This window comes from Cryptomeria japonica, chromosome 10 (genome assembly GCF_030272615.1).
Source record: "Cryptomeria japonica chromosome 10, Sugi_1.0, whole genome shotgun sequence".
Classification (NCBI taxonomy): Eukaryota; Viridiplantae; Streptophyta; class Pinopsida; order Cupressales; family Cupressaceae; genus Cryptomeria; species Cryptomeria japonica.
The window spans coordinates 787,781,925-787,808,954 of NC_081414.1; the positions used below are offsets into that span (position 1 = coordinate 787,781,925).

Genomic DNA, 27,030 nt, shown 5'->3' on the forward strand with positions numbered 1-27,030 from the left:
CTAACTTTTTGACAGTAGATATAGACAGGAAGATTAGCAAGATACAGGAAGAAATAAATCAACTTGCTGACAATTTCATTAATTCATCTGATTCATTATCGGTTTTTGAACAAAAGATAACAGGTTTTGAGGAAGAACTATTAAAGTTGGAAAGAGAAAAAGAAAGAATAATAGGTAAGGCCAAATATCTTAAATGGATACTTAGTCCAAAATTGGACTACCTCGCCTCATTAAGAAAAGAAATATCTGATGCTTTGAATCAAGGATAGAAAACACCGACAGAGAAAATGCAACACCTCATTGGTGTAGTTCAAAGGATAGAGGCCACAATAAAAGATAGAAAAAATTTCCTTGAGAGCCTGAATCTAGTTTTGGTAGATCTTTATCAGATTGTAACCAACCGGTTACAAGGGTGAAGCAAGAAACCACACTCTATTGACACTTTGACAACCTTTGTCATTGATGCCAAAGAGGGAGTAGTGGAATGAGAAAAATAATCAGTAAAATGACTCATCAACTCAGGGGGAGTACACATTCTTCTGGTACACAATTTTGGTAATTCTGGTAGATTCTTTTTGAATGACAGTTTTTGGATTTTTCTCATGAGTGTTGCCATCAATGCCAAAGGGTGAGATTATTGGCAAATGCACACTCCAATGAGACATTGTAGGTGATTGAAGGTTTTATCATTGATGGCAACCTTGATATCCTATGACACTGGCAAGACAAGTTACCAGCACTAGCAAAGATAGACTCTACACCGGCACACAGTCTACCAGCAGTAAAAGGAAGCATACCGGCACAGAAGCTTACAGGAATATTGTTTGTAATATATTTTGTTAATTATTGTAAAATCATTGTAAGCCAACTTGGATAATTGTAAAATGACTCATATATGTATGAGATCATTATAGAACATTTGTAAGGAAGTAGATAGGTGAAATAAGGTAGACCTATTATGCGAATTATAGGTTAAGGGTTTATGTATGAAGCAGAGCTATAAACCGGTACTAGATCTGGCATAGTATATGTTATTTTGAAGCAGTACAAGACATTGGATTTATATAATCCATTTTGTAAGTTAGTGAGACTTCCCCCCATTTTGTAATTGAGCAGTGAGCTCTAGGCACTTGGCCTTCATGCATGTGCATTCCCCTCTTGTAGCAGTAATATTCTCTTATTGGCCAGTAAGTGAATATTGTGGGTCACAAATCCCACCAAGGTTTTTCCCACACCGGGTTTCCTCGTTAAACTACTATTTTATGGTGTGTTTTTTATGTGGTTGTTGTTATCTCTATTTATTGCATTACTTTCTATTTACCGGTATACAGTATTGATATGCTTTACATGTTTTAAGTTAAGAAAATCTTATAACCGATTAGATACTGATTCACCCCCCCCTCTAAGTATCTGTGGGAATCCTAACACTTAACCCTTTCAAAAAATATCCCTTGATATTTGTTGCACATATTCCTAATTAAAATAATCCCCTTTGGCTGAAAATAATTCTTGATCATTTACCTCTTTGATGCAAAACCCCCCCTTTTGGATGAAATTCAAAAAATGACTTCTGACTGCAAAATTAACCTGCTCAAAAATAGTAAAAAAACCCCTAGTATGAAAATTGATTCCTCACATTATCCTCTTAAGTGAAAGTATAAAACTATCCCTCACTTCCTAGGTGAAACTACAGTCCTTTTGACACCATTCGGGAATCCAAATTCTTCTTCTTTTCCCCATAGTTGCAATAAAAGGATAGAAGGAAATATTCTAGACTTGATAAGTAATCAGTATCGCAAGGGATAAATTTTCTTGTCATGATATGATGTAAATGGGATCTCTATATTTTAGCATTAACAAAACTATTACCATGACCCTTTTCTTACAAACACAGGTATCACCACTGAGTTGCTCCTTGGCAAAATCCATCTATATGACTGTAAACCATTGTGATTTCCATGAACTTTGCTTTATATTGGGTGTGTCAAGGTTTGCAAATACATAGAAGATTGCAAAATATTTTAACCATAGCACCATTCAATAAAATTCCTCCATGTTTTTCTTTATTGAATGTCCACAACTTTTGCCTTTTGGACACATTCTGCAATTGCAGTTTTCTAGTGAATCCATTTTGTGCATAGTCAAACCCCTCACACCCTAATGGAAGTTTGATACATTGTTTTATTGCTCCCAACTTCCATTATAGGCATGGAAAGCCAACAAGTGATGCAACAATGATATTATATTTCTTTAAAGCACAAAAAATGGTTTATATGTGTGAGATTTTGCCAAGATCAAGAGCTCAATGAAAAGTACAAAATAGAGAGACAAAATATAGGACAAGAATAAACTGTATTCTCATCAATAGATAGATGATCAAAAGATCAATAGTTGATCAATAGTTGTTCATACAATAATATGAGCCTGCATATATAGGCAAAGCAATATGGATGTGTGAGCACACAAACATGACATGTGGCTCAATAAGAAACAAGGGTAGGTAGGAAATAGGTGTGGTAGGTAGGAGAAACAATAAAACATTTCACATGAGGTGGATCACCCACCGAAGGTGGAATTATCACTTCACAATAAGTGGATATGATAGAGTAGTAACAAGATCACACCATAAAAGGTGTAAATTCTCCTACACACACTATCCCAATGTGGCACAAACACCCAAGTGTCTCATACCCAAACTACTATGAAATGCATTTCCTAAGTAAACTTAAGTAAGGTGTAATAATATCCAAGATGAATAATTTTTACACCAACAATATGTATGAAAGACATGAGTATATTTCGACCCTCATCTCCTCAAGCATCAGGCATAATACTTTATTCTATAACACTTGATTTTACACGTGAACCAATGCAGCTCGGGTAGAGAAAACTGTGCAAGCTCTATTTCATCATAGATAGCTTGAATCCATTCAGTCACCACATCTCACACTTTAGCACAACTTGCCATTAGACATGCCATCCCTCGCTATAGCCTTCACGCATCACAAATGATTGTAGAAGAAAAGCGTTGGTTTTGGTCAAATTTATCTGTGACGCCTCTTCTCATTCAGAAAACCATTTTGCTGAAAAACCTATAATCATCACTATTGTTGGATGTTAGCCAATAATTTAATTAGCAATATATTACAAGGTCCAACTGGTATCATTGGTCCACAAAAATCCCTAATGTGTTCTTCTGTGTTTACCATCACCACTAGCATTGTCTCTTCTACAATCAAAAGACACAAGAAAAAAATGAACTTGGTAGTCCTTCATCTCTACGCAATCCATAATCCCTCACCGGATCCCCCAAGGATATCAACTTCAAAAGCGTTTCCATCTTGTCTTCTCTGGCTTGCTTTCATTCTCAGCCCAAAACCGTAAAGTGACCATCCTCTCTACATTTGACTTGCCCCTTTTTTGATCATTCATACAGGCACTGACTTTGCTTTGATTTTTGACTTATCTTGAAACTTATCTCGTGCGATAATTGTCCATGCTTGGGGAGTGCGTGGGATAAAAAGAAGAGAGCCCACCCGCTATGCAACCTTATCCCGCATGTTTTTCTTTGGTCGCTTCTCTCCCCATGGGATAGTGAAAGATGTGCTACTTGCATGTGTTGGCTTGTCTCGTACATTTCCCATGTGCCTTTACTTATCTGGTGGGATAAGTGTTTTATGTTGCATACCACTAGTTCCTTATCCCATGATCTTGACATGCTCATGTTAATCTTAGAGGTTCCGGTTAATACTGAGAGGGGGGTGAATCAGTATTAACACCACTTGAAAAATTGAAACTTAGACTTATCAAACATTCACCAAATCAAAAACAAACCAATAACAAATCCATTTACTAGTATCGATATCTATTGATAATCATCTCTTAAACTAAGATATCAATGCTACTCATTAAGTTTTTATTAACCATCCAAAAACTGAAGGTAAATCATAACAACACATCAAAAATATTCACCATATGAACACCATTATTTTCACGTGGAAACCCAAAATAGGGAAAAACCATGGTGGGGATTGGTACCCACAAGAAATTTGCACTCTTTTGGAATGCCCCCTGTTAGGAGCCTAGGCCAGTTAGGAGCTTATAGAGATGCCCTCTTAGGAGCAGACCCTATTAGGAGTCACCCGGTTAAGGGATTTAGATGATGAGCCCTATTAGGAGCTTTGACCTATTAGGATCAACCTCACAAGAGGATTTAAAACTTAGATGTTGAGTCACACTCTTAAGGGATTTACAATGTAAGCCCTGTTAGGACCTACCCGGTTAAGGGATTTTATCTACTGCAACTGTTAGGGAACAACAATGAATGATCTGGGTATAGCGCTCAATTGCTTGCTTGATCAGATCCAATTATGCTCCAAGTCTACAACACTCACGAAGATCTCCTCACACTCTGGTTTGGCTTCACTCTTCTAAAAAAACACCAACACAACAAACATCAACAATACCGACATAAGTAACTTTTACAACTATGTCGACAACTAAAACCCTATATACATCAAGATTTTTATTGGACTAGTATTATCACACATGAGTGAGATGGGGTCATCAAACTTTAGACCAATGTCCTTCAAAGTCTACTTCATCGATAGGATCTCAGTGCAACATGAAGATGTTGCAATGTATTATGCTTCTAGTATAGATAGAGACATAGAGTCTTGCTTCTTGATCGACTAAGCAATGAACTGAGAGCCAAGGAAAAATACTCCTCCACTTGTACTTTTCCATTCATCAACACTTCTGACCTAGTCTGCATCTGTATAAGCTATCAAGGTAAAATATGAGGTCTTGGGATACCACAAACCAAACTCTTATGTGCCTTTAAGATATCTAAAAATCCTTTTTACCTCCACAACATGTGATTCTTTTGGTTCTTACTAAAATATGGCTGCCAAACATACTGCATACAAGATATCTGGTCTGCCAGTAGTGAAATATAGAAGTCCTCCAATCATTGATCTGTATTAACTTGCATCTACCTTAGGAGATTTATCATCTTTGGTCTTGACTTACATCCGATGGTCATGGGTGTTAACACCGGTTTGGAATTCTCCAACCCAAAATTTTTTTAACAACTCTTTGATATACTTAGACTAAGAAATAAAATTTCCTTTGTCATTCTAATTAACTTGCAAACCGAGGAAGAAATTTAACTCACCAATCACAGACATCTCAAATTCTTTCTGCATCTCATTAGCAAATTTTCTACACATGCCTTCATTTCCTCCAAAGATTATATCATCAACATATACTACCACAATTAATATTTTACCTAAATCAGTCTTGAAGTATAAATTGTTGTCAGCCGAACCTTTCTAAAATCCTTGATCAGTCAGGTACTTGCCTAATCTTCCATACCAAGCTCTAGGGGCTTGTTTCAATCAATAAAAAGCCTTTTTCAATCTGAAAACAATGTTTGGATCATCACGCAACCTAAAACCTTCTAGTTGTTCAATGTAAACTTCTTCTTTCAATTTTCCATTCAAGAATGTTGATTTTACATCCATTTGATAAACCTTGAAGTCCTTAAATGGTGCAAAAACCATGAACATCCAGATTGTCTCTATTCATGCAACCCATACATAAGTCTCATCAAAGTCAATGCCTTCAATCTAAGTGTATCCTTTGCAAAAATATCTTTCCTTATTTCTTATAATCTTTCCATCTTCATCCAACTTGTTCTAGAATACCCACTTAGTCACTTAGTTCCAATCACATTCTTATCTTCCGATCTGTTGACTAATTCCCATGTCTGATTTTTCTCAATTTGATCCAATTCTTCTTTCATTGCCTTCATCCAATTCTGATCATTACAAGCTTCTTCTACTATCTTTGTCTCAGTTTCAGATAGTAAACATAATAAGACTTGTTCTTGAGCTGCTTTGCTTCTTGTGATAACACCTTTGCTCTTATCTCCAATAATTTGGTCTTCTGAATGATTCTTTTGAACATACAATGGAGTGTTGGATGCAAATGCTGGAGCATCTTGATCATTCTTTTCTTCACTTCTATTCTCTTCTTTCTTTTTCTCTTTTCCAAGCTCATTAGATTATTATCCTGCTACACTTTTTGAATCTTTTGAAGTACTTTTATCAACCTTCACACTTGCACTTTCAACAATCTTATTTAGCCTTTTGTTGTAACAACAGTATGCCTTGCTCTTGGTTGAGTAACCCAAGAATATGCCTTCATCTACTCTTCTATCAAACTTTCCAAGATTATCCTTGTCTCTTTAGATAGAGAACTTCCTTCCAAATACCTTGAAATATTTCACTATCGGAGTTCTACCATACCAAAGTTCATAAGATGTCTTCACATATTTCCTTTGGTACAGGATTACATTAAGAGTGTGTATTGTTGTATGAATTGTTTCTCTCTAGTAAAATTCTAGTAACTTTGCTCCTTTCATCATAGTTATAGCTACCTCTTGTATAGTTCACTTCATCGTTTCTACTACACCATTTTGCTATGGTGTTTGGGGAGCAAATAACTATCTTCACATGCCATGATTGTCACATAAGTCATTAAACCCATCGGAGATGAATTCTCCACCTTTGTCTGACCTTAAACACTTGATTTTCCTATCAATCTCATTATCAACTTTTTCCTTGAATATCTTGAATTTTTCTAATGCCTCAGACTTCTCTCATATAAATTCCACCCAAGTCATCATAGAATAATCATCAATCAATAACATGAAATACCTCTCACCTTGCAAGATCATTTTTCAAGTCAGACCACAAAGATCTGTGTGGACCAAATCCATTAATCTAGTGGACGAGTACTCCTTTCCTCTAAATTTATCTTAGTCTTCTTTCCTAATTGATATTCCTTGTAGATGTTATTGTCTGACTTAGTCAATTTAGGTAAATCCCTCACTGCACTTCTTGAATTGATCTACACCAAGTTGTCAAAGTTGATATGACACATCCTCCGTTGCCATAGCCAACTGTCATCAAGTTGTGATATTAAATATTATTTTGTATCTCCTTCCAATTGATACATATTTCCATTTGCTCTTCTTCCAGCTGCAATAACCATTTTGGAATCCTTTCAGATTTCACATCCATTGTCCTAAAAAACAACATTGTATCCATTTTCACACATTTGACCAACACTTAAAAGATTATGATAAAAACCTCTCACATAATAAACATTGTCAGTGTTATGTTTTCCATCAAAGGTAATTGAACCTATCCCAACAATTTGTGATTTCTGATCATCTTGAAATCTAATTGAATCTCCATCATATTTTTCAAGTTTTATGAGCTTATTCTAATCACCAGTCCTATGATTTGAACATCCATAGTCAATCAACCACTCATTCTTATCTCTTATAGCATGAAATGCATTAGAAATGGTCTTATAAATATTAAACTTAGGAACATCCTTTTCTACAATAAATAAACAATCACCTTCCTCATAGTCTGATTCATCATCTGAAATAATAGCATCATCTTTAACATAATAGGCTTTTTTATTAAATTTTCCCTTGTTTTCCCTAAACTTTTGTCTATCTCTCTTCTCTGGACATCTAGTAGAAGTATGACCAATCTTTCCACATCTAGAATATTTGAAGCGTAACATACCTTTGTACTTACCGATGCCTTTCTTCAATTTTCTCACAAAGGTCTCTTCCATCTCATCTGGGCTCTCTTCATCATCTGAACATCTTTAGATGCATTGAATGATATCTCTAATTTATCTTTATGCTTTCCAAATTTTCTTACTTCGAATGCAGTCAAGGTACCAAATAGCTTCTCTCTAGTGAATTTCTTTAGATAATAGGTTTCTTCAATAGCTGAAATCTTATCACTGTAGCTTACCAGTAATGTCATTAGGATTTTTTCAATCACATCTTCATCTATCAAGGTGCTTCCGAGTTCTCTAATTTTATTTATTATGATGTCAAACTTCTCAAAATTGCTTACAATGTCTTCTCCTTCTTCCATCTTCAAGTTTTCATATCGTTGCTTAGCTATTAGCCTCTTTGTCAACTTAACTCTCTCATTTCCTTCATAGATATCTTTTAGATTCTACCAAACCTCATAAGTAGTATTCAAGGAAATAACCTTTGTCAATTCAGTCTTTCATAATGCACTAAAGATAGCATACCTTTCTTTTTCATTTTCTTCATAGGCTTGAATCTCATCTGAAGGATTAAGACCATTCACTGGTTGAACATACTTAGTCTCCATGGCCTTCCAATTGTTGTAACCTAGAGAGACCAGATAACCTCTCATTTTCACTTTCCATAAACTATAATTAGATCCTTTGAAGATAAGAATGGATGATTTGTGTGCCATCGGATCAGGATCTACCTTAAGTAGTTAAGCACTATATCAAGGAATGAAGGCTTTAATACCAATTGTTGAATATCTGGACAACTAAGAGGGGCATGAATTAGTTGACAATAAAATTTTATTTTTAATCTTTATTCATAGATTCAGAATAATTAAGAGAAATGATAAAATAGATAAATGATAAACAATATACATGTATAACATATTAGACTCAAGAAACACCAAAATTTACGTAGAAAACCCAAGAAGGCAAAAACCACAAAGAATGCTAATTCTCAATATATAAACACCAGTTAAGGTGATTTTTACAAAGGATGGATCACTGCCAAGATGCTCACTGCATGAGGTCTCACTTCCTAGAAAGGCTCACCGTCGAAGAAGAAAGAAAGATAAAGAGAATCCACCATTGAAAAAAATAGTCTGCATTGCCGAAACTTATTCTGGTAATAATATGCAACACTATACTCATGCAACAATTGGATTCCTTCAATCTTGCATGTCCTCAACACAAAAATCCATATCTCAACTCATCAAATTATACTCTTATATATAATGTCTGTGAAAAAACATAATCCTCTATGTTGCCTAAGAAAAAGATCTAAAATAGGTCTCCACTAAACATTTCGGTGGTGGGAAGGAATGATAAGTAGACCTCATTACACCATTCCTTATCAAACACATCAACATGTTACATACATCACTAAAGCCAAACCCAAAATATTATTTGCATGCTATACAATTGTCATTACACAACTTCAATGTCCGAACCAAAAAAATCAACTTTCGGACCCAAAAAATAGCACTGAATAATATTAGCAACACATCTTCGAAAGAGCCAAAACATCTAGAAAATCAAGGAAACCTTGAAATGCTTAACACATATAATACAAATAATTTTTCTCAGCATACCATATCTAAACCTAATCCGGACCATAGGATTTGACATCAATGACAGCACATAACATAATGCTAACAAGGTCATGGGTTTGACCTCTAACAACCGAATTTTGCATAAGCAACCAATCAAATAGGAGGATGCCATAAGGGTGCCACATGGCACTATCTTAATTGGTACACATGGTACCATTCTATTCTCCAACACATTGAAATATGCTGAAGCATAATTGGTCCATGTCATTGCCAGATAAGCTACTAATGATACATGTTAGTCACATATTGGTCCACATCAATGCTAGTTACACAGTCAGACTATCACATCAACATTGTAATACCATGTGGCATCATAGTAAACTACCACATGTCATCCATACCATCATGTGTCATGTTGACATCAATATCTCTACGACCCAGTCAACCTTTACCTACATAACATTGACCAACAATAATTTTCATGTGCATACTTCAATTGATATGATTCAATAAGTGTTAGAAACATCTTGACAATCTCTTTGACTTGGTGCCATTTTCATCTTGTCTGGAGATGATTAGTTTTTTGGCCTTGAATCTTTATCTAGAAACCCTTGTCCTATCAAACTTTGATTTGGCATAGCTTTTGCATACAACCTACTTTCAACATGATTCAAGCTACTTTAGAATCGTATCAATGAGCTCTTTGTACTAGTGATGGTTTCTTCAAATTTTATGACTACCAATTTTTGAGGTCTTTTGGATCCTCCTCGATCAGGCACTTCACCACTAACATTAATAAACAACAAATTTTTATTCTAAAGAAAAGACTCATCTTCAACAATACTAGTCATAGATGTTCTAGTACAAATCAATATAGAGGCCAATGCAAGATAACTATTGGAGCTAGGGATCACTAAGAGTGGGGGGTGAATCATTGATCTAATTATTAGCAAATTTTCAAACTTAACTTTTAAACACCAGAAGTGTGAACATGAAACCGAAATGTAGGAACATAAAACAATCAATCACAAGATCATAAAACTAGATTTTTTACATGGAAACCCAAATGGGAAAAAACACAATGGGATTTGAACCCACAATATTGTTCCACTATGGCTAGTAGAAAAATAATATTACAATATGGGGAATGCACAAGCATTGAGGCACACTTTGTAGAGTTAACTGCTCAAATACAATAAGAGCTACAACCCCGGAAGGCTCACTGCCTTACTGATTAATTATAGTAAATGAACTCCAAAATAGCATCTACAATGCTTAGATGAGTTCTGGTTAAGTGCCAAATACACAGATTGAATCACCTCAGCTATTATGCTTTGTTTTGTCCTGTTCAGTATCTCAGTCAGCTACCGAATCAAGAATGCGCATGTGAAACTATGCCAAAATAGATTCTCGATCACAACTCACTGACATACAATCATATTCTTCACCAAAAAGATCATCTACACTGGTCTTATATATCCACAATCACAAAATAGATCATTTACCATGTCGGCCTGCTAATGTAACGTGTAGTCATATGTCATCTTGACTAGATTACCAAAGATAAATGTGGATCACCGAAACAACAATAACATGATGTCTTTATGTCAGCTCAATCAAACCATACACGATTCATAGCTCTGCAATCACCAGAAAGATTTTGGACCAAAAATGCTCTGTTCTTCCTAAAATACTAGTTAACTGGCTACCAATTGACATCCTCTTCTGGAAATCAAGATCTGTGATTACTGAATGGGAATCTCATGAAGATTTGCCATCAATGACAACCCTAAACCAATAATAAACCATCAGAAGCCAAAACGAGTGTCAATTGGCAACAATAATAACTATAATGTTCGTTGACCCAATAAAAATGTGATACATACAATTTGAAAACTTTGTGGATCAATAACTAATATTGATACTTTCCTCCAATTAATATATCATAACTTATCTATCATCTATTGAATGTATATTGTTATTACAATACTATAAACTAAAGTTATCACCACTATGTGATACTTGATTTATTTCATTTGCATTCTATTATTATAATAATATAAAAAAAAGTACTCACCAACATGTGGCACTCATTTTATTTTGTTTACATTATATTAAGGATACTTGAAGCAATATTATTTTTTATATGTAATTAATAATATTTTTAATTAATTATTTATTAAAATATATTATTTAAGACTTATTTAAATAGTAAATAAGATGACTAAAATTGTCAAATTTAGATATTATTGCTATATATAGATAATACTATTTATATATAAAAATAATTTATGTCAAGTTGCATTCTATAGTAACAAGGGATGGATTGTGATTTTTTGAAGGTGTAAGTTTTTTTTATTAAAGAGCTATCACACAAAAATAATGAAAATATAGGAACAAAAAATATATTGTTGATAAAAAAAAGCTTAATCACTTATAGATTTGTTATGTGAATGAACGATTATTTTCATTTAATTATAGCAAATTTGATAATTTTAATGAGTTAAATATGTACTTCAAAAAGTAAAATAATAAACAATTAAATTAGAATAATTATACATTCAATATTTAGTAAATAATATATTTTAAATTTTTTTAATATATTTTACATGAATAAAGTACATATAATTTATGTGCATTTCATCAAAAAAATAATATCTTATGTATAAATATATAATTTTTTTCCCATAAAGAATTTGAAGAAAAGAAAAGAAAATATAAATATATTTAGAATAAACAATGTACATATCTTTCATAAATATATCTAAAACATGCTATAGATATATTTTTGAGGTTATTTAAGATAGATAGTAATATAAATTAACTTCATATTATAACTTGACATACTATGGATCAATGCATTTGTGACATCTATAGTAGAAATATTATTTTTATTTATAGCTTATGATGATAGGCATTTTACAATGAAAATAAGGGGTGGCGTGTGATTGAATAAGTGTGTTAACAAAAAATCTCATCTTTTATCTTAAACTTCACAAGCACAACGATTACCATTTTGAGATGATCTAAATGTGTTATGGTGTCAAGAAACACGTTTGTGAGTCGTGAAGGAAATTGGAATATAGCTATGGAAAGGGAATGGATAGATGCAAGAATATGTCTATTTGGTTGGGTTTAAGAGCCAAATAATGAGAGAAAAAAGAGGTACAGGGAAGGAATCAGAAAGAGAATGATAATTTCAAGGTGAACCTATGACTAGGCTATGCTTTTTCACCTGCATCAATTAATTTGAAGATATTTATGGAGGAGAGAGGTTAGAGAGAGATACAAACATAGAGCCTAATAAAGAGGGAAAGAAGAGGAGGGAGAGGGAGTACTTTTATAAAAAATTCTACATTTTGAGGATGTTTCAATTTAGTAGACTAAATTTTAAACATTAAATAGTACACAAAGTTAATATAAGTGTTAATTTAAATAAGAAAAGAAGACATATAAAGAACAACTAAACTAAAATGAAAACAAATAGAAAATAGACACATAACACAATACATTATGTCATTCAGCAAAACTAGCTACATCCTCTAGAAAGAAAGGAAATCTCTTCATTAATTGTTACACCAATTCACCAATACATAGCCATTTATACACTCATATGTAGAAGCCAAAAGCTCATGGGAGAAACCAAAAGGTGATGTGACTATTGGACTTCACATTCCTACAATCTCCCCCTGAAGTCCAATTGGTATAGCCATGTACTGTGAAATTTCCTATATTTCTACTTCTAATCTCACATTATAACTAAGGCCATCGAAAATTTTGACTTTTCAAAATTCTATTCAAGAAAATTTTGAATTAATCTTCTCTAAAGTCAATCAAAATATAAAACATCTTCTCCTACTACTTCACCCATTAATCCATAATCAGAAACACCACTTTCTGCAAGTTCAAAATACACTCCTCCATCTATAGAAGAACACTTGAACACATCATCTCCAACCTCAAATACTAAAACATCAAATATGCCATGACCAAGATCAAATTCATATGTCAATGAAGCAATAGTTGGTTCATTGATAATTCTTAAAACTTCCAATCCAATTGATAGTGGAATGACATCAAGGAGCAGAATATTACTGGCATCACTATCAAATAGTCCAACCGGAACATCTACCCCATCAAGACATTCTATTGAACTTTGTTTGTGAAACCATGGCATCATAGTCCCTACACCTGGAAAAAGATGGCTCCAGCTTAGTGATATTCCTAGAAGCCTTATCAATTGCTATAACATCTCTAGTAATATACTTATCCATTTCCCCATCATAACTCATGTTCTTTTGTGTTTTAATTACAATCTTCATTTCCTTGACTAGGAAAAGAGCATTGAGTCTCTGGTCCTCCTCTGGCCAAGTGATCATGGGCTTTGAGTTCTCAATGTTTTGCCAAAAATAATTCCACATGCACTCCATTTCACTAAGTTCTCTAATTACCTTAAATTTAAGTATACCTAACACCCCAAACAAAATAGTTTCAAACAATGACAAGAAATGAGAAAGAAATTTATGAATCTTCTCCATGCTAGGTGGATCATTGAATTGTTTTTATTTGCAATCTCGTGCACATCCTTGCTACTCATTGTGTAGCATCTTAATGCCAATCACTCTCAACATCTTGCGAAGCATTGCCTTGTCAGTCCCTATGTACATGCTTTGGCTCATTGCCATCTAACTCAGCTCCACCTCAACATGCTCTCCTAATTTACCCCTTGTGCTACCTCTTCCATTCTATTATTCCTCTTCTAAAAAATAAAAAACCTACTGATTTTGTGCCTTATCATGAGAAATAACAATTGAATATTTCAGCTCAACACTTCTATGTCTAGAGTTACTTGCACGCGCTTCATATTCTAAGAGGACTTCTTCAAAGCACTTCGACTTTTGCTCCACCTCTATATACTTAGTTGATAATTCTTTGGATACATTCTCCTTATCCATCAATTTTTCCTCAAAATTCTTTATCTTGGCCTAAAGCTTAGTTTCTCTCTAGAGAGCATTATGCAAATCTCTGAGAAGAGCAAGTTATCTAGCTTGTGCATTGCTATGATTATTTTCTAGAGTTGTTACAAGGTTCTCAAACTCAAGTTTCCTTTCAATTGACTTCTTTGATATATCTTCAAGGCTAGCAATATTTTCTTTTTCTCTATTTAAGCTTTCCTCTAGTTCTTTTTTCCGTAGACTTGAATTTGTCAACATAGTCTCAAGCTCCAAAACTCTTTCGAAGGAATCCTCGATAAAAAAGGTCACACTATGAGTGATAGATTCACTTCCTTTAACCTCACAATTTTGTTCTGTTGGTCATCCACCTAGTTCTCAGCATCTTATATCTCATCCTCAAATTCATCTTCACTCACATCAATAGCCTCATGATTGCTCTTTGCTTTTTCATACTCTTCTTCACCATCATATTTTTTTATTTTCTCCACATCACCATTTATTTGTGTTATAACAGTGTCAAGAGTTGAGAAGGAAATAAACCAACTATCCTCCTCCTCAGTCGAATCCTCCTCTTTTTTCTAGTTGTCCTACCAATGTACACAATGTTTCATTTCAACTTTTACTTCCACACCATTTCTCTTTGTCGATTCTAAATTACTAAGAAATGCTTCGATGACTGAATCGTCTTCATCATCTTCTTCCATCTCTACTCAATCTAACAAGCTCTGATACCAATTGTTAATTTAAACGAGCAAAGCAAACATATAAAGAAAAACTAAACTAAAACTAAAACAAACAGAAAATAAACACATAACATAGCAAATTACGTGGTTCACTGAAACTGACTACATCCTCAGGAAAACGGGGAAATCTCTTCATTAATCGTTGCATCAATACAGTAGTGCATAGCCATTTATACACTCATATGTAAAAGCCAAAAGGTCATGAGAGAAACCAAAAGGTCACCAAAAGGTCATGTGACTGCTGGACTTCACATTCCTTACACTAAGTGGATAAATAGTCAATAAAAAATTATCACTTGTCTATCAAGAATTCGATCATACACAATTTTATTTATCCAAAACTATCACTAGTTTGTAAAAAAATTAATTACAAAATTTTATATTCTTTAGGATCTGCTAATTGACCTCATATATTACACAATTATATATTTAAAAATAATTTCATTAATTCTTTGACATGCTCATTACATACCAAGATTAAAGTTATCAATATAAATTCCATTTTCATTGGAACACTCAAAAGAAACTGCCTTTACGCCTATTACCAGTAATATGTCTATCTTTCGGGACAAAAGACAAGACCTACATTCTAAATTAAGCGTAGGGGAACGTAGATTTTCGTTTAGAAGATCAGATTGCGTGAATGGCAGAGTGAAATTGCGCGTATGACAGTTATATTGCGCGTACGACGGAGTGGCGTCTGTGCGCTGTCAAATCATTTGTTTGTTTGATTCACGGTCTAGATATCCTCAAGCGTTGAATATTTGGGGTGGAAGAATGAAAATGGGAGCTATTCACGGTACTGAAGTCATTTCCGTGGGACGCACGGCACTAATTTAGGAGTGTTGTTCGTTCCTTTCTGTAGCCTGTTCGTTTTCTATTTATATTAAAAATATGCAGCCGCTATGGTTATCGAAATGACGATGAAGTATTTGCTCCTCGCAATTTCAATGTTTATTACATTGAATAATTGCACATCACCAGCACTGCATGGTGGGGATTCGCCTCAACTGGGAACTTCTCTTGCTGGAAATCAGACCATAATGTCAAAGAATGGTACGTTTGCATTGGGATTTTTTAGTCCCAGAGGAACGAAAAATTGGTATGTTGGCATCCGGTACGCAGGAGTCTCTCCGAAGGTCATTGTTTGGGTGGCTAATAGAGACAATCCTGTCAGAGGCATAGTGGGCGTTCTGAAATTTTCAAGCGACGGTCGTCTCAGACTGTTTGATAGAAAGGGCCGGTCTGTTTGGTCCCCTGATATTTGTGTCAAAGGATGGTGGGCTGTCTTAAAGGAGTCTGGCAATTTCATTATGATGGGTCACAGCCACAACAAGTCAGTGATTGTTTGGGAGAGTTTCGATTACCCGGGGGATACATGGTTGCCTGGCATGAAGATGTGGAAAGGCATGAAGCTGACTTCTTGGAAGAGTTCTGTGGATCCTGCAACTTGGCTCTTCTCTGTAGGAATTGACATGTCTCCACGAAAGACACAGATGGTGATGGCGTATAACAGCAGCGTTCCATATTGGTCCAGTGGAGAGTGGACTGTAAAAGATAGAAGATAAACAAATACAGTTTGCAGAAATAAAAAAAGATGAAAAACAGAGCACACTGAGTAAACACTGGATTTTATCGTGATTCGGTAAAATTTAGCCTACATCCACACCGAGAACAGAGGTCTTTTTTTTATATCAACAGATTAAATCTTACAATGATACAACAGCAGCTTTAAATAAGCTTCCAACTACACTGGAAACTGAAGAGACACAGGTTTGGAGGGAAGGCAATGATGTCCGTTGGTCTTCATCTTAACAATCTCCCACCTGATAGCCAACGGATGCTGCTATTGATCAGTCATTCCCCTGCTCTTCCTGCTGATTTACTTCTTCTTTATGAGCCCAAGAGAAGTCCTAGCACTTTCGAACTTCACCTTGGACACACTTTTAGTAAAGATATCTGCCGGGTTGACATTTGTGTCAATTTTAACAACCTTCAACTTGCCTTCTTCAACCATATGACGAACAAAATGAGCATGCACATCAATATGTTTACAACGTTGCTGAGAGGAATGGTTATGAGCCATAGAAATGGCGCTGCGACTATCTGCAAAAGAAAGGGCAATAGAACGTTGCAGCCTAGAGGCCCAACTAATGGCAGCTCCAGCAAACATGAAGACATAACTAGTAGTAGACCTCTATTTGTCTAAATCTCTGGCAAGATCTGAATCCGTGAAACCTTGTAACTGAACATTGTTGCCACCAAAGCATAATGCATAATCTGAAGTTCCTTTTAGGTACCTCAATATCCACTTAACCGCTTCCCAATGAATCTTCCTGGGATTGCTCATGAATCTACTCACAACTCCCACCGCATGAGCAATGTCGGGACGTGTAGAAACCATAGCATACATAATGCTACCAACTGCTGATTTGTAAGGAATTCCTTCCATGAAATCCTTGTCTTCTTGTGTTTTTGGGCATAAATCAGAAGATAGCTGAAAATGAGTGGCAAGTGGGGTAGAAACAATATTGGCATCAGCGATACCAAAACGATCAACTACTTTGTCAATGTATTCCTTTAGTGACAAAGTGATCTCCTTCTTTTCTCTATCTCGGGTGATCGTCATGCCAAGAATCTTCTTGGCTGCCCCTAAATCCTTCATAGCAAATTTACTTGCCAATTTAGTTTTTAACTCACCAACAATTCTAGAACTTGTACCAGCTACCAACATATCATCAACATAGAGAAGAAGAATGATGAATTCACCATTCAAAAGTTTCTTGTAGTAGATACATGGATCAGATTCACATCTTATGAAGTTATGTTCAATCGTGAAAGAATCCAACTTAACATACCACTGCCTAGGGGCTTGTTTGAGCCCATACAAGCTACATTTTAGTCGACAATAGAGATGTTCCTGTCCTTTTTGTAGAGAGCCTTTAGGCTGATTCATGTACAGTTCTTCATTAATGTCTCCATGTAGAAACGTTGTCTTCACATCAAGCTGTTCCAGCTCAAGGTCCCATATAGCTGCGAGTCCTAAAATAGTTCGGATTGATGTCATCTTCATAACTGGAGAGAAAATTTTAGTGAAATCGATCCCCTTTTCTTGAGCATAACCCTTTACCACCAATTTGGCTTTGTAACGCTTCCTACCTTCGCCTTCTTCTTTCAATATATATACCCACTTGTTCTTAAGTGGTTTTCGATTTGGTGGAAGGACAACCAAATCCCATGTGTTATTAGCTTCAATCGAACTCATTTCTTCTTAAATAGCACCCTGCCATTTATCCCAATTTCCATCCTTCATAATTGCTTGAAAATTTGAAGGTTTTGTATATTCAGAGAGCAATAAAGTGGGCTTTGCCTTTTCAGCGAAGAGAAGTTCATAATTAGAGAATTTGGATGGAATCTTTCTCTATCTAGTTGATCTTCTGACATTCCCTAAATCAATTTTAACATCAGCTAGGTCTTTCTCTCTTATATCCCCATCACTATGTTCTTGGTCTTTTTCAGATGGTGAATGCCTTTTATCAGAGGAGACAACACCTTTCTACAACCCGATGTTTTCATCATTATGACCATTATCACCACTACTTTTGCGCATATGTTGGTCAATACTACAAATTGGAGAGTCAACAGATGGTTGCATACCAAGTTGTGAGTCACAGACAGGGGAATAACTTGTAGGCTGCGTATTGAATAAAGACTGTTGCTACACTGAAGATAGACCATCATGCCACCGTGTAGTATCCAAACCTGTTGAAGTGTTATAAACAGAAGAATTATTTCGAACAGAATTGCCACCACTGCTTCCTCTATGAGTGGGATCGCAGCAAGTATGTGGCTGCGTATATGACTGCAATTCCAAGGGGCGGTGTGGGATGGTTTGCGCTGACTAGGAAAAGCATTAGGGAGTGCATATAAAGGGATTTGGAGCAGCTAGTGTGGCACCCAAACCTACCACAATGTTAGTCAAAATACCATCCTGCAGATTTTGTGCAATATGAGTTGTATGGTTTTCAATCACCGTGCCATTGAGTGTATGCTTCGGGTGTTGAGCCTGTGCTATGTAGGGATTAATATTTGAAATCACTTCCCTATCTATGTCATTATCTGGAGAAAACTCCAACATCGAGTGGGATGAAGAAAATTTAGGGGTTGAAGATAACACAGAGGTAGGAGAAACAGAGGGTGTCAAATATCTTGCAAAATCACAATTATTACATAAATCTGGCAAATGTATGTATTCATTATTTGAATTGTCATGTTTCTCCAATCTTGGAAATATTGTCTCATTAAAGACAACATCTCTGCTACGGACTATTTTCTTTCCAACGGGATCCCAAAGTATGAAACCAAATTGATCTTTGCCATAGCCTACGAAGATGCCTCACTATGATTTAAAATCCAGCTTTGTCCTCTTTTCTTTAGGGACATGAACATAGGCTTCACATCCAAAAAATCGGATGTGTGAATATGAAATCCATTTTCCTAACCATTCCTCTTCTGGAATACCGAAATTCAACCGTGATGAAGGACTCTGGTTGATTAGATACACAACTGTATTACAAGCCTCATTCCAAAACTCCTTGCTTAAACCAACATTTGAGAGCATGCAGCGTGCTTTCTCAAGGATAGTTCGGTTGAGCCTTTCCGCTGCCCCATTCTCTTGAGGGGTGAACAGAACAATTTTAATTCTTCTAATGCCATGATCTGCAAAAAAGTTATCAAACTCCAAGGAACAAAATTCACCTCCATTATCCATTTTTTAACAGTTTATTTTGTGACCACATTGGTTTTCAACAAGTACTTTGAAAATTTTGAATTTTGAAAACACTTCAGATTTATGGGACATCATATAAATCCAAACTTTTCTAGTACAATAATCTAGGAAAGTAACAAAATAGTTTGTGCCTCCATAAGAGGTTACCTCCATAGGTCCGAAGACATCCGAGTGCACCAATTCCAGTGGTGTTGTCTTCATGTCGTGTCCATTCTTCAAGAAGCTGACCCGTCTTTGCTTCCCATGAAGACAATGTTCACAAAACTCTAAATTTGTTGATTGTAGACCCGAAAGTTGGTCACGATTGAGCATCACCTCAAGGCCTTTCTTGCTCATGTGACCTAACCGTTGATGCCAAAGGGCTACATCGCTTCCCACAAGTGTCATAGCAGCTCCCACCTCATCAATGGTTTTCACAATGTAGAGATTAACCATCTTTTCTCCTTTTGCAATAGCTATGGAACCTGTGGCTATTTTCCATGTGTCTGTGAGTTCGGTTTTAAAGCCTTGTGTATATAATTGGCTGATTGAAATAAGATTTCTCTTTCATTGAGGAACATGTCTAACATCTTTGAGCAATAATTTGGCTCCTCCATCTAGATGCAAGACAACATCACCTTTCCCAATGATTTTACAAGCTTTGTTGTCACCCAAGTATCCTTCTCCAAAATTGGCTTCTTGATAATTTGTGAATGCACTTGTGAGAGAGGAAGCATGAAAAGAGGCACCGGAATCAATTACCCACGAATCACATTTTGTATCAGTTGTAGCTAGTACTAGAATCCCATCATCTTTATCATGGACTATGTTTGCTTCGCTGTCCAATACTTTGTCTTGTGCCTTCTTGTACTTTCTAAAATCTTTCTTGACATGACCAGCCTTCCCACAAAACCAACAACCACCTTCTCTTCCTCTAGGCTACGATCTTCTAGCTGATTTGGACCTCCGATAGTTATTATTTCTGCCTCTATATTGGCTTCTTCCTCTATTTTCGGTGCTCACCATTGTGAGAGCATCACCGGATGAGGGCTCATCATTCTTCCTCCTTAAATCTTCGAAAAGAAGAGTGGCTGAAACTTCATCAAAGGCCAACTTCTTGGAGCTTGATGCCGTAGTGCTTATGGTTGTCACAACTCCATCCCAACTGTTTGGTAGAGAGCATAAGAGAAGAACAACTTTATTTTCATCGTCTTGAGTCATTCCAACCGAATTCGCTTGGCTGATCAGAGTGTTGAATTCATTAATATGGTTCGCCATTGCGCAATTTTCCTTCATCTTGAGTTTATAAAGTTTCGTCATGATGAAGACTTTATTTGAAGCAGACGTCATAGCATATGTTTTTATCAGTTTTTCCCAAACTTCTTTTGTAGTTTTCTCCTCTACAACATTGAACAGAACATTTTCATTCAGCGAAAGAAAAATTGTTGCCTTGGCTTTTTCATCAAGAGTCTACCAATCTTCGTCTTTCATGGTAGAAGGCTTCTTTGATTTTCCTTCGAGCGCAAGTTTAAGGCTTTGCTTGATCAACAAAGATTGCATCTGAATCTTCCATATCACGAAATTCTTTCCGGAAAATTTCTGCACCTTCAAATCCTCCATCTTCAGAAAATTCAGTTACCAAATTTCCAAACATCTGTGCACCCAGCTCTGATATCAATTGTAAAAGATAAAAGATAAACAAATACAGTTTGCAGAAATTAAAAAAAGATGAAAAACAGAACACAAAGACTAAACACCAGATTTTATCAAGGTTCGGCAAAATTTAGCCTACATCCACACTGAGAACAAAGATCTTTTTTTTATATAACAGATTAAATCTTACAATGATACAACAGCAGCTTTAATTAAGCTTCTTTTTTTTATATAACAGATTAAATCTTACAATGATACAACAGCAGCTTTAATTAAGCTTCCAACTACACCAGAAACTGAAGAGACACAGTTTTGGAGGGAAGCCAATGATGTCCGTTGGTCTTCATCTTAACATGGACTGGGAATTATTTTACCAACAATCCGGAGGGCCATGCTTCTAAGAGATTCGAACTGTTCTTTGTGAAGGTTTCTCCTTCAAGAATATACTTCAATTTTACGGTATTCCCAATATTTCATACCCTCACAGGGCGGTTCCAGTTAGATGAAAAGGGCGAATTACACCTTTACTACTTGATCGATGATGGTACTTGGATTCAGCGATGGTCGACATACCAAGGTCAATGTAGTAACTATGATATCTGTGGGCCGTATGGACTGTAATTCGAATGATGTGTGTAGTTGTATTGAGGGTTTCACACCCAAGCATAAGACTCAAGGTTTTTGGTCAAGTGGGTGTGCTCGACGAAGACACCTGCAATGCTCTGTCACCGGGGGCACCACCGACGGCTTTCTGGAAACCAGGAACCGATCTTTATCCGAAGAACGAGCTGTCTCATGCAACGAGCCAACACCGCTAGGTTGCAGGACTGCTTGTCTCAACAATTACTCGTGTACAGCCTTTTCTTTCGTTAGTTCCGATCTACCAGCCTGTAGACTCTGGTTTGGGGATTTATTCAAAATGCAGGTTTCACCTGACAACCAATCCATCTTCATCAGGCTGGCTGCTTCTGAGCTGCCGTACTCGACATCGGTGAGAAGCAGCGAAGCCCCTGTACTTCTTAATTTACTTCCTTCTACCGTTGCTTTCTCTGTTGTTTTAGCTCTCCTACTGGCCGCATTTTTTCTGTGGAAGCATCGAAGACTACAGAAGAAAAGAGTAAAAGAGGAGGTGCCAATCATGCTCAAAACGTTCACTTACAAAGAGCTGCGAATCGCAACCGAGAATTTCAAGCATAAGCTAGGTAGCGGAGCATTCAGCTCTGTGTTCAAAGGAACTTTGCCAGACAGCACCCTTGTGGCCGTTAAAAGATTAGAGGATTGTGCGGGAGCAGAAAAGCAATTCCGTGCGGAAATAAACACCATCGGGGTAATACAGCATGTGAATTTGATGAGGCTCTGCGGATTCTGCGTTGAACGCTCTTGAAGGCTACTGGTGTATGCCTACATGCCCAACGGCTCTCTAAATTGATTCCTCTTTCGTAATGAAGTAAAAGCAGACGTTGTGTTAGATTGGAAGACCCGGATGAAGATCGCACTGGGCACTGCACGAGGATTACTTTATCTCCATGAAGAATTCAGGGATCAAATCATTCACTGCGATGTTAAGCCTGAAAACATTCTTCTCGACAGTGACTTCAGCCCGAAGATAGCTGATTTTGGTTTGGCAAAGCTGGTGGGCAGAGATTTCAGCCGTGTGTTGACAACCACTACAGGAACTGAGGGGTACTTAGCCCCTGAGTGGATCTCGGGACTCCCTATCACTCCCAAGGTGGACGTATACAGTTTTGGTATGACGTTGCTGGAAATTATATCTGGTCGTAGAAATCTGGACTTGAAGGTGGAGGAGAGCAGGTTCTACTTTCCTACCTGGACTTCATCGCAAATTCAGAGAGGAAACATAGTAGGTGTTTTAGATGTAAGAATAGCGAGTGAGGCGAATATCGAAGAGGTCAAAAGAGCCGCTGTGGTTGGGGAACTTTGTATTCAAGACGATGAAGATAGGAGGCCGAGCATGGGTGAATTGGTGAAGATACTGGAAGGCACGATGAAGGCTCCTGTCCCGTGCCACAAATTCCGAGATCTCTACAGGTGCTGGTAGATCAGGTAGAAGACGATGACAATGAAACTTTTGCTGAACGTCCTGGCATATCAAGTGGCTTTTAGGGCATATAATTGTAATAATGAGATATTACATGATATTTTTAGGATAGATATAGTCTAGCACGGCGTCGCTGCCACATGTTTTTATCTTTATGTAATAATTTAAGGATCATATTTTTCTATAGTTTTCTTTTTCACATTTCTATTATAGTTAAAGAGCTTACAATTAGTATTGGTAATTTCATTTATTGATGGTTTTCGAAAAAGCTTCTACAGTGGCAGAAGGACTGTCTATAGGAAGTAAGCCGATTCGTGAAAAAAAAAAAAACGAAGAATCCAACCTCTTTGCCCAGTGCAGGCATCTTATGTGGGATAAAAACCATCATAAGAATAAGAACGTTCCAACGGCAAGTTTCAAGTATGAATCAACGAACTTAATTGGCTGTTTTATAACCTTGTTCTGCTGCGAAAAGCATGTATTCGACTGCTTCGCATGTGTGCATTGCAGGCCGTTTCTTCTTTCAACAACTTATATTACGGTAAGCTACTGCTATTCTATGATAAGTGCCCAGCAAGTGATGTTTTTTATTTTTATTTTTCATTTTAATTTTGGGGGGGAAATGTTCGATTTGTTTTTGGAGATTTTCAAGAAATCTGTCACCGAGATTTGATACTGCAAAACACCCTGCTGGATGGGAGTAACAGGATATTTGTTTTTGCACTATTATTTGCTTCAATCTCATCGTAAATCTACTGTAGTAACGCCTGCCTACATTGCCCCGAGAGGTTTTATCAAAGAAACAATAGGACGGCACCTGCTCCTTTATTTAATTTACTGATTCTTAAGTATTCTAATTTGACCGTTTCTATTTAATTTTTTTCAAAATTTTATTCTTTAATCAAAACCAAATGGTGTTTTCCCTTGGGATAGTCTACAAGTTGTCAAATACATAATTAAGCTGTTAAAAACAGCAACCGGGCAAAGAGTTCCCGTGTGATTTGTTAGATTGAATTGCAAGATGCGTAGCACAGATCTCACACTATACTGTTGGAAATAATGTTTGTTTGGAATGTATTCAAAAGCTTTTCATTAGTGAGCAAGTATTTAAATCATTGTACCACAGAGAAATTTCTTTGCGTTCTAGATGCTTCCTTTTTACAGTCTTTCTTACCCAGTCTGGCAACTTCTAGAAATATCTATGAAGCTTATATTCAATGAAAAAACATATTAATATACAGATTGCAAAGATTGTGAAGTGTTTTTATTTGCTCTGTTGTTTTTACTTTGTTTGTTCAATATGGTATCATAGCATAAGATCACGATAGAATAATTCAAATTGTAAAAATGATAGTGTCAAGGCAACAAAGAAGATTATGGAAAAGAAAAGTAAAATATAGGAAGATGTTGTTCATTGGAGGAAGCTAAGTGAAAGAAAAATCAAAAAATGTTTCTATGATAATAGGTGTTATTCCATGTAGATTCCATGGAGCGGGAGAAGGGAGCGACTTTGAATTTGAACTCAAGACAGGGCGGCAAACCCTATAATGGATAGGTGAACCAGGGAGCGGGCGAAAATGACGAATTTTGGGAAGGCCATGACTCTTTTGAGCAACATGTGGATGGAAAGGATCCGATGGTTGGAGACCCACAAGGTGGCGACAAACTTCTCGATCCCAGTTTGGGGGGGGGGAGACTCACATGCTGGAGGTACCCAAATCTAGGGACCCGTTCGTAGGGACATCAATCGCCCGTGGACTTCTCTCTTCAGCATCAGACTAAGTGGAAAATCCTAGCTTCTGGTAGTGCGTAATATCTCAGAACTGGAAAAGGGCAGATTTGTTATTAAAGTTCCAGATCCAGTGAATGAGCACAACATCAACTTGATGGCCTTGACACTGGTAGGCAAATTTTTGTGTCCTAGACCGAATATTGATGTTGTCAGGGCGTTTGCTAAACGTAAATGGGTACTCAAAAGTCAGGTGCAGATCATGACCATGCCCAAAGGCGCTCTGCCTCTATCATTTTTCGTGTGAGGAAGACATGTCAAGGGTGCTCTGTGATGGCCCTTGGTTGATTGGAAAAACTGTGCTAGCCTTGCAAAAATTGTCGCCTTTAATGGACCTAAATGAACCTTTTTTTGTCCAAGCTCCAGTCTGGATCAGACTCCTGGGTTGAAGATGTTTTCAAAGGAATCACTAGTTCCTTTGGGGAGCTCTTATCAATGGATCCTATCACAATGGCTAGAAGAAGAACGGATATGCCTTTATCTATTGAGATTAACTCAAGACTAGGGAAGTGGGTTCAACTTTTGGAATATGAAAGTGTCCCTTTTGCTTGCTTTCACTGCAAAAAATCGAGGCATAATGCTAAAAAATGCCCTTTGCAAGCTGCTAAAGAGAAAGTGAAGAAAGACAAGACAATGCAATGGAGAGCCAAAAATCCTGTTAAGCAACTAGTTGTTGCAGTAGAAAAGAAAACAATAGAAGAAGCCTAGAGTGTCATCATCCTTGACACTCTTGACCAATAGGGGAACATCAATTTTAGAAATCTAGTGAACCATGTGTCTAAAGGAGGAAAAGAGGATCAAACAGGCATAAACAAGAGAGAATGGAAAAATCTCAATCAGGATTGGCAACAAATTGATAACATGGAGGAAGGTGAAATATAGGCGGTTTTGTAGACCAAGGAGGAGGCATCTTCAAACAACGCCATGGAAAACACTAACAAGGATAGCCCTAGATCTGACTATGAGGATGCCTAGAGGTGTCTGATTCTTGGAGGGATTTCTTCATCCGAATCACAACAATTGATTGATATGGTGATATCTACCTTCTAGTCATCCCCTACAACCTCATTGCTTAATATAAGTGCAAAATGGGTTGAGGAAGAAGCTTTCAAGCATAAAGCTTCCACCTAGAACAACCAAGAGGATGAAATTCAACATAATGAATCTATGGAAAGAAAAAAAGGTGGAAAAAAGGGGCCAAAATCAATCCCTCAGGCTACCCCTATCAAGACCAAAAATAAAACTAAGGCCGATACGGGATTTATCCCCTCACCTCCTGGAAGAAGATCTGCAAGCAAGCTGAGAGATCAAGAGGCCATCAAGAATGTAGCAGATGGTACTTAGATGACCATCCTTGAGGTATGTTCCCTAAAAAGAAAATGAAAATTATTTCATGGGATATACATGGATTGAATAGTCCACACAAACAAGATGTTCTAAGAAATTTAGTTAGAGAACACAAACCAGATATTGTTCTTATCCAAGAAACCAAAATGACTAAAGAGAAAGTTGAAAAGATCAAGCTTTTCAAGGATGGAGGGGTTTTAGGAGGTAGTTTTGACAGTGCTTCTGGGGGCATTGCCATCTTTTGGAATCTCAGGCGGGTCATAGGGGAGCCTATTAAGTAAGATAATAATGTGGCTTTTATAAGGTTTCATCATATTGGGGATGGTACCTCATGGCTCCTAACTAATGTTTATGCTCCTAACAACAGACTAGGTAGATGTAAATTCTGGAAGATGTTGGAGGATATCAAATCACAACTCAAGGATGATTGGTGGCCGGTGATGGGGGACTTCAACACCCCTCTCCGTAATAATGAGAAGTTTGGGGACGTCCTGTCTCAATTAGACAACAAAATGGGCCCGCTAA

At 36.6% G+C, this 27,030-nt stretch overlaps 3 protein-coding genes across 3 annotated transcripts; all 3 read left to right on the plus strand.

Annotated features, from left to right (window-relative positions):
* The first annotated feature begins 15,806 nt into the window (after positions 1–15,806).
* LOC131039252 (G-type lectin S-receptor-like serine/threonine-protein kinase At2g19130) lies at positions 15,807–16,704 on the plus strand. The gene is made up of 2 exons (XM_059212847.1): positions 15,807–16,439; positions 16,591–16,704. Exons 1-2 carry the CDS (start codon positions 15,807–15,809, stop codon positions 16,702–16,704), a joined length of 747 nt encoding a protein of 248 aa, XP_059068830.1.
* Positions 16,705–21,851: 5,147 nt separating this feature from the next.
* On the plus strand, positions 21,852–22,694 carry LOC131039251 (G-type lectin S-receptor-like serine/threonine-protein kinase At2g19130). Its single transcript, XM_057971958.2, has one exon. It carries the CDS (start codon positions 21,852–21,854, stop codon positions 22,692–22,694), a length of 843 nt encoding a protein of 280 aa, XP_057827941.2.
* A 99-nt stretch (positions 22,695–22,793) lies between these two features.
* Positions 22,794–23,369, plus strand: LOC131039250 (G-type lectin S-receptor-like serine/threonine-protein kinase SD2-2). Its single transcript, XM_057971957.2, has one exon. The coding sequence runs from the start codon at positions 22,794–22,796 to the stop codon at positions 23,367–23,369; it is 576 nt and encodes a 191-aa protein (XP_057827940.2).
* The last annotated feature ends 3,661 nt before the right edge of the window (positions 23,370–27,030 follow it).

Coding starts and splice junctions, on each gene's coding strand:
- LOC131039250 (XM_057971957.2), top strand. CDS start 22,794: ATGAAGATCGCACTGGGCACTGCACGAGGATTACTTTATCTCCATGAA.
- LOC131039252 (XM_059212847.1), top strand. CDS start 15,807: ATGACGATGAAGTATTTGCTCCTCGCAATTTCAATGTTTATTACATTG. Junction 16,440..16,590: donor GGTCCAGTGGAGAGTGGACT/GTAAAAGATAGA, acceptor TTATATCAACAG/ATTAAATCTTACAATGATAC.
- LOC131039251 (XM_057971958.2), top strand. CDS start 21,852: ATGGTACTTGGATTCAGCGATGGTCGACATACCAAGGTCAATGTAGTA.